This window comes from Xenopus laevis, chromosome 3S (genome assembly GCF_017654675.1).
Source record: "Xenopus laevis strain J_2021 chromosome 3S, Xenopus_laevis_v10.1, whole genome shotgun sequence".
NCBI lineage: Eukaryota > Metazoa > Chordata > Amphibia > Anura > Pipidae > Xenopus > Xenopus laevis.
Window position 1 is genome coordinate 2,299,068 of NC_054376.1, and position 19,381 is coordinate 2,318,448.

The following is a 19,381-nucleotide window of genomic DNA, read 5'->3' on the forward strand; positions in this document are numbered from 1 at the left end:
TGGGGCCTCGGTCCTTGAAGAATTGCGTAAAAGCTTTTATGTGGAATGTGGATGTAAGGATACAACCTCAATGTTGATAAACTACATTTCCCAGCATGCCTTAGCCCTTCATTATTAAATATGCTGAGATTTGCAGTCGAGTAAGTTTGGTTGAGCACCAGTCAATGTTTAGATCCCTTTCAAGCGCTGAATTTATTTGGGATTATTTGACAGGGACATCGTGATGGGATTTATGCCGGGGTTCAATCCAAATTAGATTTCAATGTAAATCAGATTGGTACAAGTAGAAGAAGCTGCAGTTCTAGAATGAAATCCATAATTGCATGTCTTTCTATAGGAACAGAGCAAGAGCTTTATTTAGCTTCTTTCTTTACTGTAACGTTTCATTCTGCCGGATGCACATACCCCTCATTTGCATATATGTAAATGACCCGACTGGGTATTACTTCTCACGCCAGCTGCTTCCTATGCGGCTCCCTCCAACCGCAGATATCCTGTGAATAGGCATTTCAGCTTCTTCTTATATCATTATAATACATAAAAGCCATGAATATCTTGTAAATTATATGTTATAACCGTATAAACGGTGACTAGTGATGTCATCAGTTATAAACGGTGAGTAGTGATGTCATTTCTGTCACAAGAGTCACTGAAACTTGTGTATTATAAATATAAATAAAGTTCCCCCTGTTGCAAAATATGAGGATATTAGAAGTTACCTTGGAGTCCCATGACCTGTATAAAAATGCTTTTTATATGGTCATGAAACTCCTCGGTAATTTATAATATCCTTATAATTTACACGAGGGGGTACTTTATTCACTATATTACTACCATTATTATTATTATTATTAACAGCTCTGAACTGGGAGGGCGTTCAGCTGGAGCAACTAAAAGAGAAGAACTGGAAACCCCCCACACCCCTCAAAGAGTTAAGCTCGGAGGATTACACCATCGATGACATAGTAGCGGCACTCCGGAAAAAGGTAGAAGTTCGTAAAGGGAAATTATCATTTGGATAATAAAAGTTTACCCAGTGATAGATATTGGTTCTGATAGTAGCCATAAACCCACGCTGAATACTTATAATAACAACAACTGGCGTTGAAAGGGTTAACCAGTAGAATAACCTGCACTTTTGCGTCTTCGCTTCCATATTTTCCCGCGTGTTTCTCTCCCTCTGATCTCAGAGATGTTCCTCGAGACCATGGCTCCGCATTAACTATATAAATAAAGAGACACTAACAAGGAGAAGCGTCCGAACTCACTGACAGATTGTACAACGATATGGTTTTCATTATAAAGGGAAAAATACCCACAATCATTTGGATCCCCTGTTACCATAGTTACGGCTGCTGTACCCCCCACCCACCACCGCGACTAGGGAAATGGTGTGGCACTTAATTGGGATATCATTAAAAAAAAAACATTTCTTTATTTCAGCCTTTTATTTCAATTTCGAGAAATAGACTTTAACATGGATAAATGAAAATAGCTGTCAACGAGTCAACACAGGACACAAGTTGCTTAGTATTGTCCATAAACCATATGAAGGTGCACTTCCCCTTTAAAGTATACTGGGGAGCTGTGCCCCAGTATCATGAGGGATGGATTCAACTTTGGTGACCCACTTGCCCAGAGCATTGTGGATCCGGCTACTCATCCCTGTGCTCTCTGCATTGTAGCTGGTTTACAGCAAGGTGGTTCATCTTTAAAGGATAAGTAAACCTTTAAAAAAAGGGAATGTAAAATCGATTAGAGTGTTACTCTAAGCACTTTTGTCATTTACATTCATTATTTATTGTGTTTTGATTCCAAGATATTAAGGGATACATGTGCTGTTAATATGAATGAATTTTGTTCCAACAGCGCCACCTGCTGGTCAGTTTCTGATCAGTCTGACCACCAAGTAGTCAAGGAAGTTGTCAGGAGAAAGAAAGAGGCTGATGTTCTTCTGCTTAGGAAAGATGTGAGAAAGGTTTCTAATTGTTTTCCTAAGCAGAAGAACATCAGCCTCTTTCTTTCTCCTGACAACTTCCTTGACTACTTGGTGGTCAGACTGATCAGAAACTGACCAGCAGGTGGCGCTGTTGGAACAAAATTCATTCATATTAACAGCACATGTATCCCTTAATATCTTGGAATAAAAAGAAAATAAATAATCAATGTAAATGACAAAAATGCTTAGACTCATTGATTTTACATTCACTTATTTTAAAGGTTTACTTATCCTTTAAGTTAACTTTACATATGTTATAGAATGGCCAATTCTAAACAGTGTTTCTTCATTATTTATTCTTTATAGTTTTTTTTTTAATTAATTGCCTTTTTCTTCTGTCTCTTTCCAGCTTTCAAAGGTGGGTCACTGACTCCATATAAATTCAAATGCTCTTTAAGGCTCTTTAGGGGGTTATTTATCAAGGTCTGCACTTTTCGAAGTATTCCTAACATAAAAATCTGATCAACTCTGACTCTCCGAATGGACCTTATTCATCATTAAAAAAGTCTGAAAAAATCTGATAACCGGAGCTTTACCCAGAAATTACGAATTTTTCATACTTTTCCGCAAATACTACCAATTTTTCGTACTTTTTGGTCCAAAATCCCCGAAATTATTGGATATCAGTACGGACAGCAGTGCAGACACTGGGACCTCCCCTTTGACTTATACAGGACCTCGAGATTATTCGGATATTCAGAGCATAATACCCCCCTTAGTGTCATTGCTACTTTGTATTACTCATCTTTCTATTCAGGCCTCTCCTATTCATAGTCCAGTTTCTTATTCAAATCAGTGCATGGTTGCTTGGGGAATTTGTACCCTAGCAACCAGACGGCTGAAATTTCAAACTGGAGAGCTGCTGAATAAAAAGCTAAATAAGTCAAAAACCACAAATAATAAAACATTAAAACCAATTACAAATTGTCTCAGAATAACCCTCTCTACATCATATTAACAGTTAACTCAAAGGTGAACAACCCCTTTAAATCTATCTACTGTATCTGCCAGTACCTTCACTTTCATAAAAATCTTTCCACTTCCCACTTCTCCCAATGTAATTTCAGCAGTGAGCATTGGAGGATTCTCTTTGTGACTAGTAATGATTAGTCCATTACACACCGACCATTCCTGCTGCTTCATGAACAAAATGTCAGTTCCCTAACTCTGATTTTTGTGTTTCCCGGAAGATCTCCGCCTTGTACCCTAATCTTGTGAAGGCTTTCAGAGCGTTTGATGAATCGAACTCTGGATATGTATCGGCGGAGGCCTTGCAGTCAGTCATTAATAACTTTATCTTCCCGCTACCAAATGGAACCTTCCACAAGTTAATGAGCAGGTAAGTGCCATGATGTTATTTCTCGGGGTATGGTGGTGCCAACGTCATATAAAATGCACTACAGGGGTCCTACCCCCCATATGTAATTAAAAGTTAAAAAGTTTAAAGCCCAGGAGCAGTAACCCATAGCAACCAATACGATGTTTGCTTTTAAAGTGGAAACGTCATATAAAATGCACTACAGGGGTCCTACCCCCCATATGTAATTAAAAGTTAAAAAGTTTAAAGCCCAGGAGCAGTAACCCATAGCAACCAATACGATGTTTGCTTTTAAAGTGGAACTGTCACCCAGACACAAAAATCTGTCCTTTTCAAATTAAACATCAAATCCAATTTCTATTTTTTATTAAAGCATTCAAAGCTGTTGTAAACTCGTTTAAAAAATCTCAGCTGTCAATCAAATATTGTCTGCCCCTCCTCTATGCCTTAGGCGTAGAGGCGGGGCAGACAATTACCAGTAAATGCTACGTGCTGATTGGTTGCTATGGGTTACTGCACCTGGGCAAACTTAGTGGCTTTTATTACATAACTCCCATTGAGTCTTTAAACGATTCTATATTATTGTACATGACATTCTGGGATAATCTAAACACATTTTAAAGTTTTTCGCTTGCAATAATGTGTTTCTGAGTATCCCCCGTAAAATAAAATACTGCACCCACAGTCACGTTAGCTGTCAGCCATCTTTTTTGCCTCTCTCCCAGACTGGCCTTCAAATCCCCCGACAGAATTGCCTGGGAGCAGTTCCTGAGGAGATTCCAAGGGCAGGAGATTAGGGCAAATGGCCAGACCATCCCTATAAAACCAAACCATAGGTAAGTACCGAGGTATGTCCTACAGCAATGGTATTTGTTAACCTGTGCTGCCATCTTTGATTTTGCTAAGGATCCCTTGCACGGTTCTGGGCCAGCTCATAGTCATTTTTCCAACTTTACTGTCTATGTGCCGGTTCAGTGCAGCGTAGGGGATATACTGGCCCATTATGCACTGGGTTTTTGGGTCACATTTTTGTATTGTTGTATATTTTTGGATAATAGATTGTATAACAGTGCATGATGATTATGTGCTAAACACATCCTCCCTTTCCCTTAGAGCGAATACAGTGAGAAGGGAAAACCCAGTGGTCTCCAGTGAGCACATCGTTCAGAAGCTTCAGAGGCATTTCCAGGACTCCTACCCTTCCCTGAAACAGGCCTTTCTGGTTCTGGATGAGGTAGGTCCATGTTCTTCTGTATTCATATTATAATCTCATTGATCATTGGGGTTGATAGAGTCAAAGCCAATCCTGAGAGAGGGGTACGTACAGATGGAGGAATTGCAAAGACACAGACGTGATCGGTTCATTTTTAATCTGCATAAAATAATCGCTCTCTTCAACTATGTAATTTTTATTCCTCACAAAGCCAACGCTTTTATTTTATTAGGGGCGTAAAGGAAAGATCAGCCGGAAGGAATTGCGCCGAATTGTGGACTGCATGATGTTTCGCGTCACAGACGCTCAGTTTAAGGAGCTCATGATTATCCTTGATCCACAGCACACCGGCTTCATCAGTTACCACCAGTTCCTCGACTTGTTTGAAGAAAAAGAGTCTGTTGTGAGTCTGTTGGCCCCTCGTGTATGGGACACATTGTCATCAGCTTAGTGATGAGAAGCAAAACTAACTCTCAGCTTCCTCGTTGTTTCTGTGTAATGTTTAATAAACTAGATGGACTAAAGCAAGTTGCAGACAGATCTGATTCAGTTGCAAATAAAAACTGGTTATAAGAAACAGCAGTCCTGTCCTGCTTTATGGCAGCTGAAATTCTAGCTATCTGTATAACAGAACATTCTGTCCCAGTGGCTGCACAGATCCTATCTGATCCTCATTGTAAGCAACAGTCCTGTCCTGCTTTATGGCAGCTGAGATTCTAGCTATCTGTATAACAGAACATTCTGTCCCAGTGGCTGCACAGATCCTATCTGATCCCCATTGTAAGCAGCAGTCCTGTCCTGCTTTATGGCAGCTGAGATTCTAGCTATCTGTATAACAGAACATTCTGTCCCAGTGGCTGCACAGATCCTATCTGATCCCCATTGTAAGCAGCAGTCCTGTCCTGCTTTATGGCAGCTGAGATTATAGCTGTCTGTATAACTGTAATCTGTATAACATTCTCTTCTTTTCTTCTGTTTATTCAGTCAGGCCATAAATGGCTCCATAACTTGAGGAACCCAGTAAAGGAGATGCCTGTAATGCTGGAGTGGGAAAAGGTAAGAGCTTCTCCGTACTTGTCATTGGACAGTTGCTGGGAAACATGGCAGCTTCTCTAGCCAAGTGGCACTTGGCAAGCTCTGGCACAAAGTTTGTAAACCCAGTTTATTATTTAAACATATAATTGGGTCTGGCCCTTTAATGTCTGTTTTTGAATGCATATTTTGGTTTTCTCTCTTCCTACATCCTCCAGCCTCAGAATGTGAAAGCTCCAGCATTAACATGTGTTAATCATTGCTATGCAAATGAGCAGCACGTTTTTATGTAAATTGCAGCGCAATATTGTCGTATCCTCTTAACAACCTAGCGGAGCCTTCTACCTTGGGCAAAGCAGCCAGACGAGGAGCCATTAAATAAGAATTAATTTAGTCAGCCAGGCGCTTCTTGCTTTTACGTCCCTCGGTCGGGAATGGATTCGGGAGGCGGAAGGTGCTTTTAGCTGAGAACGTTGTGCAACAACAACAACAACAAAACTGTCATAAATTTCAGGATGTGGGAAAATGGCGATAAAACTCTCAGTGGAAAACACCGAGATTGTTTCCTACTTTCCTGAAGTTTTTGATGGCATCGCAACCATCAGATAAACTGTCACTAAATTCTTATGCCGATCTATAGCAAGGATATACTGTAGAAGGTCCCCAGCTGCTGCATAACTGTAACTCCCAGCACCACCCTTTGACAAGCTAGTGAGGATATGCTGGGAGTTGCAGTTTCCCAATGTTGGCAGCAGGAGCAACCATGATTTGACCCAAAAGCATAATTCTCCAAATCTTATGGGCCAGTGCCCCTGGGTGCCTGGTACAACCATAACAATATTCTCTTCCATATTTCACTAGATGGGGAACATTCTGTGTGAGAAGATTGAACACAACTGGGCCGACTTCTCCAAAGCAATAAAGTCCTGTGACAACGAAGGATCCGGGATTGTGGATAAGGAGCAGTTTAAAAGGATCTTGCAGTCGTTCTGCCCCCCTCTGTCTGACAAGCACTATGACATGTAGGTTTGCGCCCCTTATTAGTATTGAACTTGATCCAGGATAAAATACACCTGAAATCTCAGGTCATTTAAACTTTAGTGAAACATCGGATGAACTGAAGGTCAGTTAGGGAGAGATTTGGGGTGAGTGATTATTTGTACCCTGGGTACCCCTGGAACTATAGCAGGGTGACACCCCAATGTTTCTATATATCTGTAACTTTGTTATGAGCTAAGGGGGCCCAGTCTGAAGGTCAGTTAGGGGGAGATTTGGGGTGAGTGATTATTTGTACCCTGGGTACCCCTGGAACTATAGCTGGGTGACACCCCAATGTTTCTATATATCTGGAACCTTGTTATGAGCTAAGGGGGCCCAGTCTGAAGGTCAGTTAGGGGGAGATTTGGGATGACTGTTTATTTGTACCCTGGGTACCCCTGGAACTATAGCAGGGTGACACCCCAATGTTTCTATATATCTGTAACCTTGTTATGAGCTAAGGGGGCCCAGTCTGAAGGTCAGTTAGGGAGAGATTTGGGGTGAGTGCTTATTTGTACCCTGGGTACCCCTGGAACTATAGCAGGGTGACTGTTACACCAATGTTTCTATATATCTGTAACTTTGTTATGAGCTAAGGGGGCCCAGTCTGAAGGTCAGTTAGGGGGAGATTTGGGGTGAGTGATTATTTGTACCCTGGGTACCCCTGGAACTATAGCAGGGTGACTGTTACCCCAATGTTTCTATATATCTGTAACTTTGTTATGAGCTAAGGGGGCCCAGTCTGAAGGTCAGTTAGGGGGAGATTTGGGGTGAGTGCTTATTTGTACCCTGGGTACCCCTGGAACTATAGCAGGGTGACACCCCAATGTTTCTATATATCTGTAACCTTGTTATGAGCTAAGGGGGCCCAGTCTGAAGGTCAGTTAGGGGGAGATTTGGGGTGAGTGCTTATTTGTGCCCTGGGTACCCCTGGAACTATAGCAGGGTGACACCCCAATGTTTCTATATATCTGTAACTTTGTTATGAGCTAAGGGGGCCCAGTCTGAAGGTCAGTTAGGGGGAGATTTGGGGTGAGTGCTTATTTGTGCCCTGGGTACCCCTGGAACTATAGCAGGGTGACACCCCAATGTTTCTATATATCTGTAACCTTGTTATGAGCTAAGGGGGCCCAGTCTGAAGGTCAGTTAGGGGGAGATTTGGGGTGAGTGCTTATTTGTACCCTGGGTACCCCTGGAACTATAGCAGGGTGACTGTTACCCCAATGTTTCTATATATCTGTAACCTTGTTATGAGCTAAGGGGGCCCCAAACACAAGTTGGGCTCCAATTGAAGAAGAAGATCTAAGAACCACTGTTCTAGAGTCATTTATACTCTATGTTATATAATCTTCCCCTGTATTTAATTTCAGGAGAAAGACATAGCAGGTAGAAGCCCAAAAATGTCCCCATATTTTCAGGGATAATGATTATTAACACACAATTTCTTCTTTAAACAAGTTTTCGAAAAATAATACTGTGTTCTCCGCAGAATGTGCGAGCAATATAATGATGGTGCTAATGGATCTATCTCATACATGGACTTTCTGCGCAATGTGGGAGTCTGCACTTCTGCTGTTGGTGACTTCAATGGTGTGAGCACTGAGATTGCAGATGGAAGCCAGTTACGAGAGGAGCTGAGACAGGAGGATCTGTCTGGCCGGTATGGGACGTTGCTTAAATTGAATGAAATGATATTGAGATGGGGTGGGAGGGGTGCCTGTGTATAAATGCCACCCCACACATACCAACTTGCCTGTGCTTGGCATTAGGATGAAAGAGATTGAGAGTCAGGCCACACAGCTGGTGAGGAAGATGCCAGTGGAGGAGGTGATGAAGAAGCTGAAGGACTGTATGATCCGGCAGGAATTCTCCCCCAAGGAGAGCTTTTTGGCCCTCGCCAAGCAGCACAATGGGCGCATCAGTAAGAAGGACTTCAGGAAAGTAAGTGTTAATAAGTAGCTGTACTTTTACTGTTTCCCTATCTGCCAGCTACATATTGGTAATAATTGTTGTATTTAATTACAAATAGATTCATCCAGATCATTAAATAATTCCTTGAACAAGCAATCTGATTGGCTGCCTGCTAAAATGCCTGTATATTAGCAGCTCAGCATTTACATGATACCCTATCCTACAGTTTCCTCCCCTATCACTGGTGCCCCCTCCTTATAATAATCCAATTAGAGCGTGTGAACAGGTAGCTACTCCCAGCACCCTTAGTTACACCTCATTGTCATATCCATTTCATTGTGAGCTGTATCATTAGTGCAGTCTTGGCTCCGGGTGCTAATCCCACAATGCTCTGAGTCTTCTCGCACAATGAGAGCAGCGTGATCGTGTAAATGAGAGTGCCGGTTCCATTCGCACGTCTAGTAGCCCCAGAGCCAGGAATGATTTATATGATATCAGTGGTGTAATTAACGGCTGGAACTTACACTGTACATTTACTCATTACTGCCTCTCTACTGAGTGCACTTAATTAGTGCGCTTTATTAGAGTTTAGAGAATAACCAATTACCTTTCCTGCACTTGTAGCAGGGCAAGGAGGGTAAGACCACTAATCACTTGCTGCATTCAAATAAACACACACTTCATGCCCCACAAATATTGATTAAGCCTCTCATTATGGGGCAAATTCACTAAGATTCGTAGTTGCGCCAGGCGTAACTTCACCACACTTCGCCAGGCGTAGTTTCGCCAGCGCTTCGCAAATTCACTAAAATCCGAAGTTGCACTCTGGGGTAGCGTAAGGTTGCGAAGTTGCGCTAGCGTTGATTCACTAAGTGAAGCGAAGTTACGCTAGCGATGGTTAATTTGCATACGGCGCCAAATTCAAATTTCAATGGAGGAATACGTAGAATCACTACAAATGCCTGGCAAACCTTCAAAACATCAAATAAAAATGTTTATTTTGCCCTACACATGTGCCCACTGTCTAGGTAAGTTGCCATGAGTTAGGAAATGTAGGGGGGAAGGAGGGGAACCCCAAAAAAAATTTCGATCTTTTTCAGCCTATCACCCATAATGTAGAAAACACGCCAGCGTTTTTTGGGACTTAGAAAAATTTTTGACTTTTTTTGAAGCAATCCCTATCTACTCTATTGCGCTTCGCCAGGTCTGAGGTGGCGAAGGAAGTCTAGCGTAAAAGGTAGCGTTCACTTCACTGCGCAAGTTAGTGAATTTGCGTAGTTAAGTCCGTAGCGAAAATTCGCCAGGCGTAAGGGTGCGAAGTAACACTAGCGAATCAACGCCAGCGTTCGTTAGTGAATTTGCGCAGTAACGAAAATGCCAAACGCTAGCGAAGTAACGCTAGCGTTCGGCGCTTAGTGAATTTGCCCCTTAGGCTTCCGCTAATTAGTAGTATCCTGTGCCACAGACCTGCCTGTATGTATTTGGGTGGTGGGAGGGAACCCGCAGACATAGGAAGAACATACACACTCCTTGCAGGTTAGAAAAGAGAAATAATCCAGTTGTACATTGATATCTTTATCTATAGAGTCGCATTCAGCTGTGCAGACATTCCGCACTCCCACGGCCCCTTTACTTGTCATTTTAATCCTTTCTTTAAATAATTCATTCCATTTGCATCTGTCACTTGCGAGGGAGTGCGGCAGTTCCTACCCAAGAGACCGCTCATCAAACTCACTGTTACCCACGAGACTCCTCCGAAACTTTTTAAAAGAAAGAAAGTTCTGCGCTTCCCTTCGGCGGAATATTTCCAACAGAATCTTCATTCCCTGGGAGAGTTTCCCTTCCTGCTCATTAACACGCCGGCTCTATCCGACAAGGGAAAGCTGCGCTTTAAATCACGCACTGAGTGCAGTAAATCGGCAGCCGAGTGCTCCTTACTATATGTGCGTCGGCGTCATAGTAATGACACATTTGTGATCACTGGATGTGGATTTATATTCGTTCTTCCTATTCTGGCAGGTTCTACAGCAGCACGAGATTCACTTAGATGAACATCAGTTTAAGCGGCTCACTGAGAAATTCGGATTCACAAAAGAAGAGCTCAGTTACTTGGACTTTGTTTCATTACTGGAAGGTATTTGCTCCTGAAATTGTTATTAAAGGAAAACTATACCCCCCCAAACAATGTAGGTCTCTATAAAAAGATATTGCATAAAACAGCTCATATGTAAAAACCCTGTTTCATGTAAATTAACCATTTTCATAATAATATACGTTTTTAGTAGTACGTGCCATTGGGTAATCATAAATAGAAAATTGCCATTTTAAAAAATAAGGACAGCCCACTGGGATCATATGATTCACGGAGCACACAAACATACAACAAGCCATGTCACATGAGCCAATTAACAGACAGAGTTGTGTCTTTTGCTTCGACACTGTTACAGTTAGAGCTGCAGTATTTCTGGTCAGGTGATCTCTTCCTGTTACAGTTAGAGCTGCAGTATTTCTGGTCAGGTGATCTCTTCCTGTTACAGTTAGAGCTGCAGTATTTCTGGTCAGGTGATCTCTTCCTGTTACAGTTAGAGCTGCAGTATTTCTGGTCAGGTGATCTCTTCCTGTTACAGTTAGAGCTGCAGTATTTCTGGTCAGGTGATCTCTTCCTGTTCCAGTTAGAGTTGCAGTATTTCTGGTCAGGTGATCTCTTCCTGTTACAGTTAAGAGCTGCAGTATTTCTGGTCAGGTGGTCTCTTCCTGTTACAGTTAGAGCTGCAGTATTTCTGGTCAGGTGATCTCTTCCTGTTACAGTTAGAGCTGCAGTATTTCTGGTCAGGTGATCTCTTCCTGTTACAGTCGAGTTGCAGTATTTCTGGTCAGGTGATCTCTTCCTGTTCCAGTTAGAGCTGCAGTATTTCTGGTCAGGTGATCTCTTCCTGTTCCAGTTAGAGCTGCAGTATTTCTGGTCAGGTGATCTCTTCCTGTTACAGTTAGAGCTGCAGTATTTCTGGTCAGGTGATCTCTTCCTGTTCCAGTTAGAGCTGCAGTATTTCTGGTCAGGTGATCTCTTCCTGTTCCAGTTAGAGCTGCAGTATTTCTGGTCAGGTGATCTCTTCCTGTTACAGTTAGAGCTGCAGTATTTCTGGTCAGGTGATCTCTTCCTGTTACAGTTAGAGCTGCAGTATTTCTGGTCAGGTGATCTCTTCCTGTTACAGTTCAGCCAAGTCAAAAATGTATTTAATTGTAGTCTATTGGCCTTGCAGCAATGTGAAACTCACTAGGAAGGAAGTTTTGCCAGTGAGTAGGTCATTATTTTCTATGACACTGGTGTGTGCCCTGTGTTAGCAAATAAGGGTTGTCAGTAACACATTCATTTCATTCACATTTGGATTTACAGACCCCCCTGGAAATGGACCAGGAGCCACTCTAGATACCGGATCAAACCACCGTGTGAATGACACCAAGATCCACTACATGTCAGCAGAGGACTGCCTAGGTCAGCTCCGGGAGAAACTGCAACAGGGATATGGGGTATTTGTTTTTTCTATATATTTCTTAACTTCCCGCTGCATCTCTTGTGAGGCACAAATGGGCTGTAAAGTGCAGCCTCGGGAGCTGATTAGTCTGCTTAAACAATATGGTAACGTCTCTAACTAAATGAAATGGAATGTCTCAAACTGCAACAAACTCCTCTTTCCTTCAGGATCTGTACTCTGCCTTCTACAAAATAGACAGCAACCGAGACGGTCTCATTACGATGCACGATTTCCGGCACCTCCTGGATAGTTTCATGTTTATCATCAAACCGCAGGAGTTCGAAAGATTGCTGGGTCTGCTGGGACTCAACTTGTCTTCTACCCTCAACTACAACGAGTTTCTACATCTGTTCCAGAAGCCACAAAGTCCTGTGTATCCACCCTGGCTTCAGTCCTCTTACAGGTATTGGGTAACAGCACAGTGACATTCATATACTGAGGCTTAGTTAAGTGATAAATACTGAGCACAATTCAGCAGGAACAGCCCCCTAAGTTCACTCATAGTCTGTACAGAAAGATCCCATAAAACTATGGCAGCATAGGTATTCCCTGTACTAAGCACAATTCAGCAGGAACAGTCCCTAAGTTTGCTCATAGTCTGTACAGAGAGATCCCATAAAACAATGGCAGCATAGGTATTCCCTGTACTAAGCACAATTCAGCAGGAACAGTCCCCTAAGTTTGCTCATAGTCTGTACAGAGAGATCCCATAAAACAATGGCAGCATAGGTATTCCCTGTACTAAGCACAATTCAGCAGGAACAGTCCCCTAAGTTTGCTCATAGTCTGTACAGAGAGATCCCATAAAACTATGGTACATAGGTATTCCCTGTACTAAGCACAATTCAGCAGGAACAGCTTATTTGCTTGTCCACAGCCTTTTTACTGTAATGTATTAAAGTCAAGTGACTACTAATGCAGTGCTTGTGAGTATGTCCTTGCTATTCCTTGACAATTGAGTTGCAGGCACTTTCTCTGCTTGATCAATTCCACTAATCCATCAGCAAAAGTCCCTCATTGAGCCAAACTTTTATTTCTTTCAATTACCCGCTTTTGCAGTCTGTATATTCCATGAGCTTCACTGAACACCAGAGAGTCATCATTAGCGCTGCCCGCAGGAGGGTGGGGTGGTATAAACGGTAATTGAGTGGTTTGGTTGTTTGGTACATTATTATTTGCTTATCAACCTGTCACAGAACCATTAGATTCTGACAGTTTTTGTGTTTGTGCAAATGTGTGTGTATCACCTAGGCGGTTATACAGGCAACTGCCACCTAGAGGAGACTGGCAATGGTAATATGTGACAGCTGGGGGGCTGCAAGTGATCTAGGCACAGGATACAGGGATCATGTGGAATAAATATGAAATAATGAAGATTGTATTTTTTATTAAGTCCAAAGCAGACGGTGGAGTGTGAAGACCTGGCATGTGAACAAGCTCATTACTATCTGGTCACTAAGGCTCAAGGCAGATGGCACGACATGGCCAAGGTATGAGATTTCTGGTGCAATTTGTACCACCCTCACCTCTATCTGTTGCCCTCCTGCCCCAGTTATTCCTTTCTATCAGAGAAATCCAATGGGCAGTCACAGAGTATAAATGAAGCCTCTCTAGGACTAATTAACCCACAAAGGGCCGGATTCCCTTCACCCAGCTGAGAGGATAATGTGCAATTCAGCCAAATATATGGATTTGCTACTTTTATTGATACAATTCATCCATAGATGTCTCCTGCCCCTCTCGCTTGTATCCCCACAGCCTGTCAGTCTCTATTTGGGGTTATTGTGACCGCTTCCATGCTGTGTTTTTGTTCCACAGACATTCTGTGAGATTGACCGAGAAGGAAACGGCATTATACAGAAGAAAGACCTGCGCAACGTCTTGTTCACATTTTACCTTCCCATCCATCCCAAGGAGTTTGAGAAGCTTTGGAACAGGTAAGTGACACTGACGGAACAGCAATGTGGCAGTGCCTTTGTATCAGTCAGTAAGTCTGTCTCCCTGTTTCCCAGAATTCTCAGCTCTTCTTCTCCCAGAATCCCCAACTGTCACACAGTCTAGTTACAGTATCTCTATCCCAGAATCCTCAGCTACTAGACGTCAAGATGAATATGTGCAATGCTACGATCATGGCCTGGGATAGGACATTTCAGCTCATGGTCAAAATGAATACACATTTAGCCAAGTTCTCTACTAGCCAATTCAGACATAGGCCATGTCCACATGCAGTGCTGTAAATGTGTCAGTCATAATTTCAGATGCATGGTGAGCTACAATAAATGCCAAATTGCTTACACATTAATTGCATTCATAAAAGCCACCCAAAACTGTGAGGAGCATGACAGCACCTGACCAGTCTGCTATGATAAAGCCAAGTGCTGTGGGCTGTATCTATTCGCATAATATCCCCTATTAATACCAGGTCATGATGAATACACTTTTGAGCCCTGACTGAACCACCCAACATTGAACATATGTTAAAATATTTTAAATAGACCCTGTTAAATCAATTAGTATCAGAAAATGAATCCAATTACTGCAGTTGTTGGTGGAACAGTTATTTTAACCTAGATAAAGACATCACAGGCATAATTAGCTTCACATTTGTTTTAGAGAAGATTTGGTTTGTGTGTAAGGGCTGCTGAAATCCTCAGTAACTTCTAATATCCTTATCATTTACAGTAGGGGGTACATTATCCCTTATAATACATGAGTGATACTCAGAGTTCCCTGTATAACTCAGCCTGCAGCCTTGTGCCTTTATATGGTCACAGAACAACCCCTCAGTGACTTCTAATATCCTTATCATTTACAGTAGGGGGTACATTATCCCTTATAATACATGAGTGATACTCAGAGTTCCCTGTATAACTCAGCCTGCAGCCTTGTGTCTTTATATGGTCACAGAACAACCCCTCAGTGACTTCTAATATCCTTATCATTTACAGTAGGGGGTACATTATCCCTTATAATACGTGTGTGATACTCAGAGTTCCCTGTATAACTCAGCCTGCAGCCTTGTGCCTTTATATGGTCACAGAACAACCCCTCAGTGACTTCTAATATCCTTATCATTTACAGTAGGGGGTACATTATCCCTTATAATACATGAGTGATACTCAGAGTTCCCTGTATAACTCAGCCTGCAGCCTTGTGTCTTTATATGGTCACAGAACAACCCCTCAGTGACTTCTAATATCCTTATCATTTACAGTAGGGGGTACATTATCCCTTATAATACATGAGTGATACTCAGAGTTCCCTGTATAACTCAACCTGCAGCCTTGTGCCTTTATATGGTCACAGAACAACCCCTCAGTGACTTCTAATATCCTTATCATTTACAGTAGGGGGTACATTGTCCCTTATAATACATGAGTGATACTCAGAGTTCCCTGTATAACTCAGCCTGCAGCCTTGTGCCTTTATATGGTCACAGAACAACCCCTCAGTGACTTCTAATATCCTTATCATTTACAGTAGGGGGTACATTATCCCTTATAATACATGAGTGATACTCAGAGTTCCCTGTATAACTCAGCCTGCAGCCTTGTGTCTTTATATGGTCACAGAACAACCCCTCAGTGACTTCTAATATCCTTATCATTTACAGTAGGGGGTACATTATCCCTTATAATACATGAGTGATACTCAGAGTTCCCTGTATAACTCAACCTGCAGCCTTGTGCCTTTATATGGTCACAGAACAACCCCTCAGTGACTTCTAATATCCTTATCATTTACAGTAGGGGGTACATTGTCCCTTATAATACATGAGTGATACTCAGAGTTCCCTGTATAACTCAGCCTGCAGCCTTGTGCCTTTATATGGTCACAGAACAACCCCTCAGTGACTTCTAATATCCTTATCATTTACAGTAGGGGGTACATTATCCCTTATAATACATGAGTGATATTCAGAGTTCCCTGTATAACTCAGCCTGCAGCCTTGTGCCTTTATATGGTCACAGAACAACCCCTCAGTGACTTCTAATATCCTTATCATTTACAGTAGGGGGTACATTATCCCTTATAATACATGAGTGATACTCAGAGTTCCCTGTATAACTCAGCCTGCAGCCTTGTGCCTTTATATGGTCACAGAACAACCCCTCAGTGACTTCTAATATCCTTATCATTTACAGTAGGGGGTACATTATCCCTTATAATACATGAGTGATACTCAGAGTTCCCAGTATAACTCAGCCTGCAGCCTTGTGCCTTTATATGGTCACAGAACAACCCCTCAGTGACTTCTAATATCCTTATCATTTACAGTAGGGGGTACATTATCCCTTATAATACATGAGTGATACTCAGAGTTCCCTGTATAACTCAGCCTGCAGCCTTGTGTCTTTATATGGTCACAGAACAACCCCTCAGTGACTTCTAATATCCTTATCATTTACAGTAGGGGGTACATTATCCCTTATAATACGTGTGTGATACTCAGAGTTCCCTGTATAACTCAGCCTGCAGCCTTGTGCCTTTATATGGTCACAGAACAACCCCTCAGTGACTTCTAATATCCTTATCATTTACAGTAGGGGGTACATTATCCCTTATAATACATGAGTGATACTCAGAGTTCCCTGTATAACTCAGCCTGCAGCCTTGTGTCTTTATATGGTCACAGAACAACCCCTCAGTGACTTCTAATATCCTTATCATTTACAGTAGGGGGTACATTATCCCTTATAATACATGAGTGATACTCAGAGTTCCCTGTATAACTCAACCTGCAGCCTTGTGCCTTTATATGGTCACAGAACAACCCTCAGTGACTTCTAATATCCTTATCATTTACAGTAGGGGGTACATTGTCCCTTATAATACATGAGTGATACTCAGAGTTCCCTGTATAACTCAGCCTGCAGCCTTGTGCCTTTATATGGTCACAGAACAACCCCTCAGTGACTTCTAATATCCTTATCATTTACAGTAGGGGGTACATTATCCCTTATAATACATGAGTGATATTCAGAGTTCCCTGTATAACTCAGCCTGCAGCCTTGTGCCTTTATATGGTCACAGAACAACCCCTCAGTGACTTCTAATATCCTTATCATTTACAGTAGGGGGTACATTATCCCTTATAATACATGAGTGATACTCAGAGTTCCCTGTATAACTCAGCCTGCAGCCTTGTGCCTTTATATGGTCACAGAACAACCCCTCAGTGACTTCTAATATCCTTATCATTTACAGTAGGGGGTACATTATCCCTTATAATACATGAGTGATACTCAGAGTTCCCAGTATAACTCAGCCTGCAGCCTTGTGCCTTTATATGGTCACAGAACAACCCCTCAGTGACTTCTAATATCCTTATCATTTACAGTAGGGGGTACATTATCCCTTATAATACATGAGTGATACTCAGAGTTCCCTGTATAACTCAGCCTGCAGCCTTGTGTCTTTATATGGTCACAGAACAACCCCTCAGTGACTTCTAATATCCTTATCATTTACAGTAGGGGGTACATTATCCCTTATAATACATGAGTGATACTCAGAGTTCCCAGTATAACTCAGCCTGCAGCCTTGTGTCTTTATATGGTCACAGAACAACCCCTCAGTGACTTCTAATATCCTTATCATTTACAGTAGGGGGTACATGATGATTGGTATTAAGAGACATTATTTTAGTCACTACAATCATTGCACTTTGGCAGGTATGATCCGGAAGGGAAGGGTTTCCTCACGCACCAGGAATTCCTGGAGAAGTTGGGCATCAGCTTTGCGTCTGGAGACAGTGGGCCGAGCAAACAGATCACAGAAGACAATGAGACTCGGCTGGAGGAACATTACAAGAAGCAGCAGCAAATCCAGGAGGAGATGGATGCGTTTCACAAACACCAGACCAAGGAGCTGGATATGAAGGATATAGAGCAGCAGATCAAGTAAGAACACTATGAAAGGGATATACTGGAACATACAAGCTCTACCCTCATCTTGTCTCACATGGACCTGACCTGCTACCCTTCCTCCTCCTCATCCTCCTCCCATTAACAAATATCATTTATTTTCTCTTAACTTCTCAATAATGGCTGCTAAATTATTTTAGGATCTTCACTAATGAAACCAATATGGCAGCTCCCATCCTTATAGGGGTTCTTCAACTTGAGTTAACTTTTAGGGTGATGTAGAGATATTTGCAACTGGTTTTCATTTTATATTATTTGTGGTTTTTGAGTTATTTAGCTTTTTATTCAGCAGCTCTCCAGTTTGCAGTTTCAGCCACCGGGTTGCTAGGAACCAAATTCCCCTAGCAACCATGCATTGATTTGAAGTGACTGGAATATGAATAGGAGAGGACTGAATAGAAAGTTGAGGAATAAAAAGTAGCAATAACAATACATTTGTAGCCTTACAGAGCATTTGATTTTTAGATGGGGTCAGTGAAAGCTGGAAAGAGTCAGCAGAAGATGGCAAATAATTTAAAATTATAACATAATAAATAATGAAGACCAATTGAAAAGTTGCTTATAATTAGCCATGCTATAACATACTGAAAGTAAGCTTAAAGGTGAACCAGCCCTTTAATTAATACAGATATAGAAGGAATGAAAACGAGTGGGAGAGCATAAGATAGCAGGAGAGAAGCAGAAGCATGAGGTATAGGCAAGGGTTAACACAGAATCAGACAGAAGATTTTGGAGCTGCGTTAAATCTCGGGCTGAGATTGCTCCCAGTTTTGGGGAGAATTGTGTAATTACCGGCTGAATGAATCATTTCTGGAGAGACAGAATGGCTGGTTTAGCATAAGAATGGCAGATATTGTGCCACCCTCCCATTCTCCGCAAACGCATTTAATGGCGCGATAATTATGTCGGAGTCGCAGACGCAAGAGATAACGCTTCATCCACAAAGAAATGGACTTGAATCTCCTGGGAACACAACTCTTGTCTTGAGTTGTCATTAAATGTGTGTGTGTGTGTTAAATGTGAATGTGTGTGTGTTAGATGTGTGTGTATGTTAGGTGTGTGTGTGTTAGATGTGAGTGTTAGATGTGAGTGTTAGATGTGAGTGTATGTTAGGTGTGTGTGTGTTAGATGTGAGTGTTAGATGTGAGTGTTAGATGTGAGTGTTAGATGTGAGTGTATGTTAGGTGTGTGTGTGTTAGATGTGAGTGTTAGATGTGAGTGTTAGATGTGAGTGTTAGATGTGAGTGTTAGATGTGAGTGTTAGATGTGTGTGTGTGTTAGATGTGAGTGTTAGATGTGAGTGTTAGATGTGAGTGTTAGATATGAGTGTATGTTAGGTGTGTGTTAGATGTGAGTGTTAGATGTGAGTGTATGTTAGGTGTGTGTGTGTTAGATGTGAGTGTTAGATGT

At 41.9% G+C, this 19,381-nt stretch overlaps 1 protein-coding gene across 3 annotated transcripts in view; it reads left to right on the forward strand.

Moving 5' to 3' along the window:
* LOC108712533 (EF-hand calcium-binding domain-containing protein 6) overlaps window positions 1-19,381 on the forward strand; it is a 62,105-nt gene that overhangs the window by 26,406 nt on the left and 16,318 nt on the right. For all 3 annotated transcript variants that reach the window (XM_041587855.1, XM_018254753.2, XM_018254755.2), the window contains exons 8-22: window positions 859-986; window positions 3,190-3,338; window positions 4,043-4,153; window positions 4,431-4,551; window positions 4,763-4,933; window positions 5,515-5,586; window positions 6,424-6,584; window positions 8,090-8,260; window positions 8,370-8,541; window positions 10,531-10,645; window positions 11,906-12,039; window positions 12,212-12,447; window positions 13,438-13,534; window positions 13,863-13,981; window positions 17,720-17,947. In XM_041587855.1, coding sequence (XP_041443789.1) covers window positions 859-986; window positions 3,190-3,338; window positions 4,043-4,153; window positions 4,431-4,551; window positions 4,763-4,933; window positions 5,515-5,586; window positions 6,424-6,584; window positions 8,090-8,260; window positions 8,370-8,541; window positions 10,531-10,645; window positions 11,906-12,039; window positions 12,212-12,447; window positions 13,438-13,534; window positions 13,863-13,981; window positions 17,720-17,947 — 2,185 coding nt within the window. The remainder of the gene's footprint in view (window positions 1-858; window positions 987-3,189; window positions 3,339-4,042; window positions 4,154-4,430; window positions 4,552-4,762; window positions 4,934-5,514; window positions 5,587-6,423; window positions 6,585-8,089; window positions 8,261-8,369; window positions 8,542-10,530; window positions 10,646-11,905; window positions 12,040-12,211; window positions 12,448-13,437; window positions 13,535-13,862; window positions 13,982-17,719; window positions 17,948-19,381) is intronic.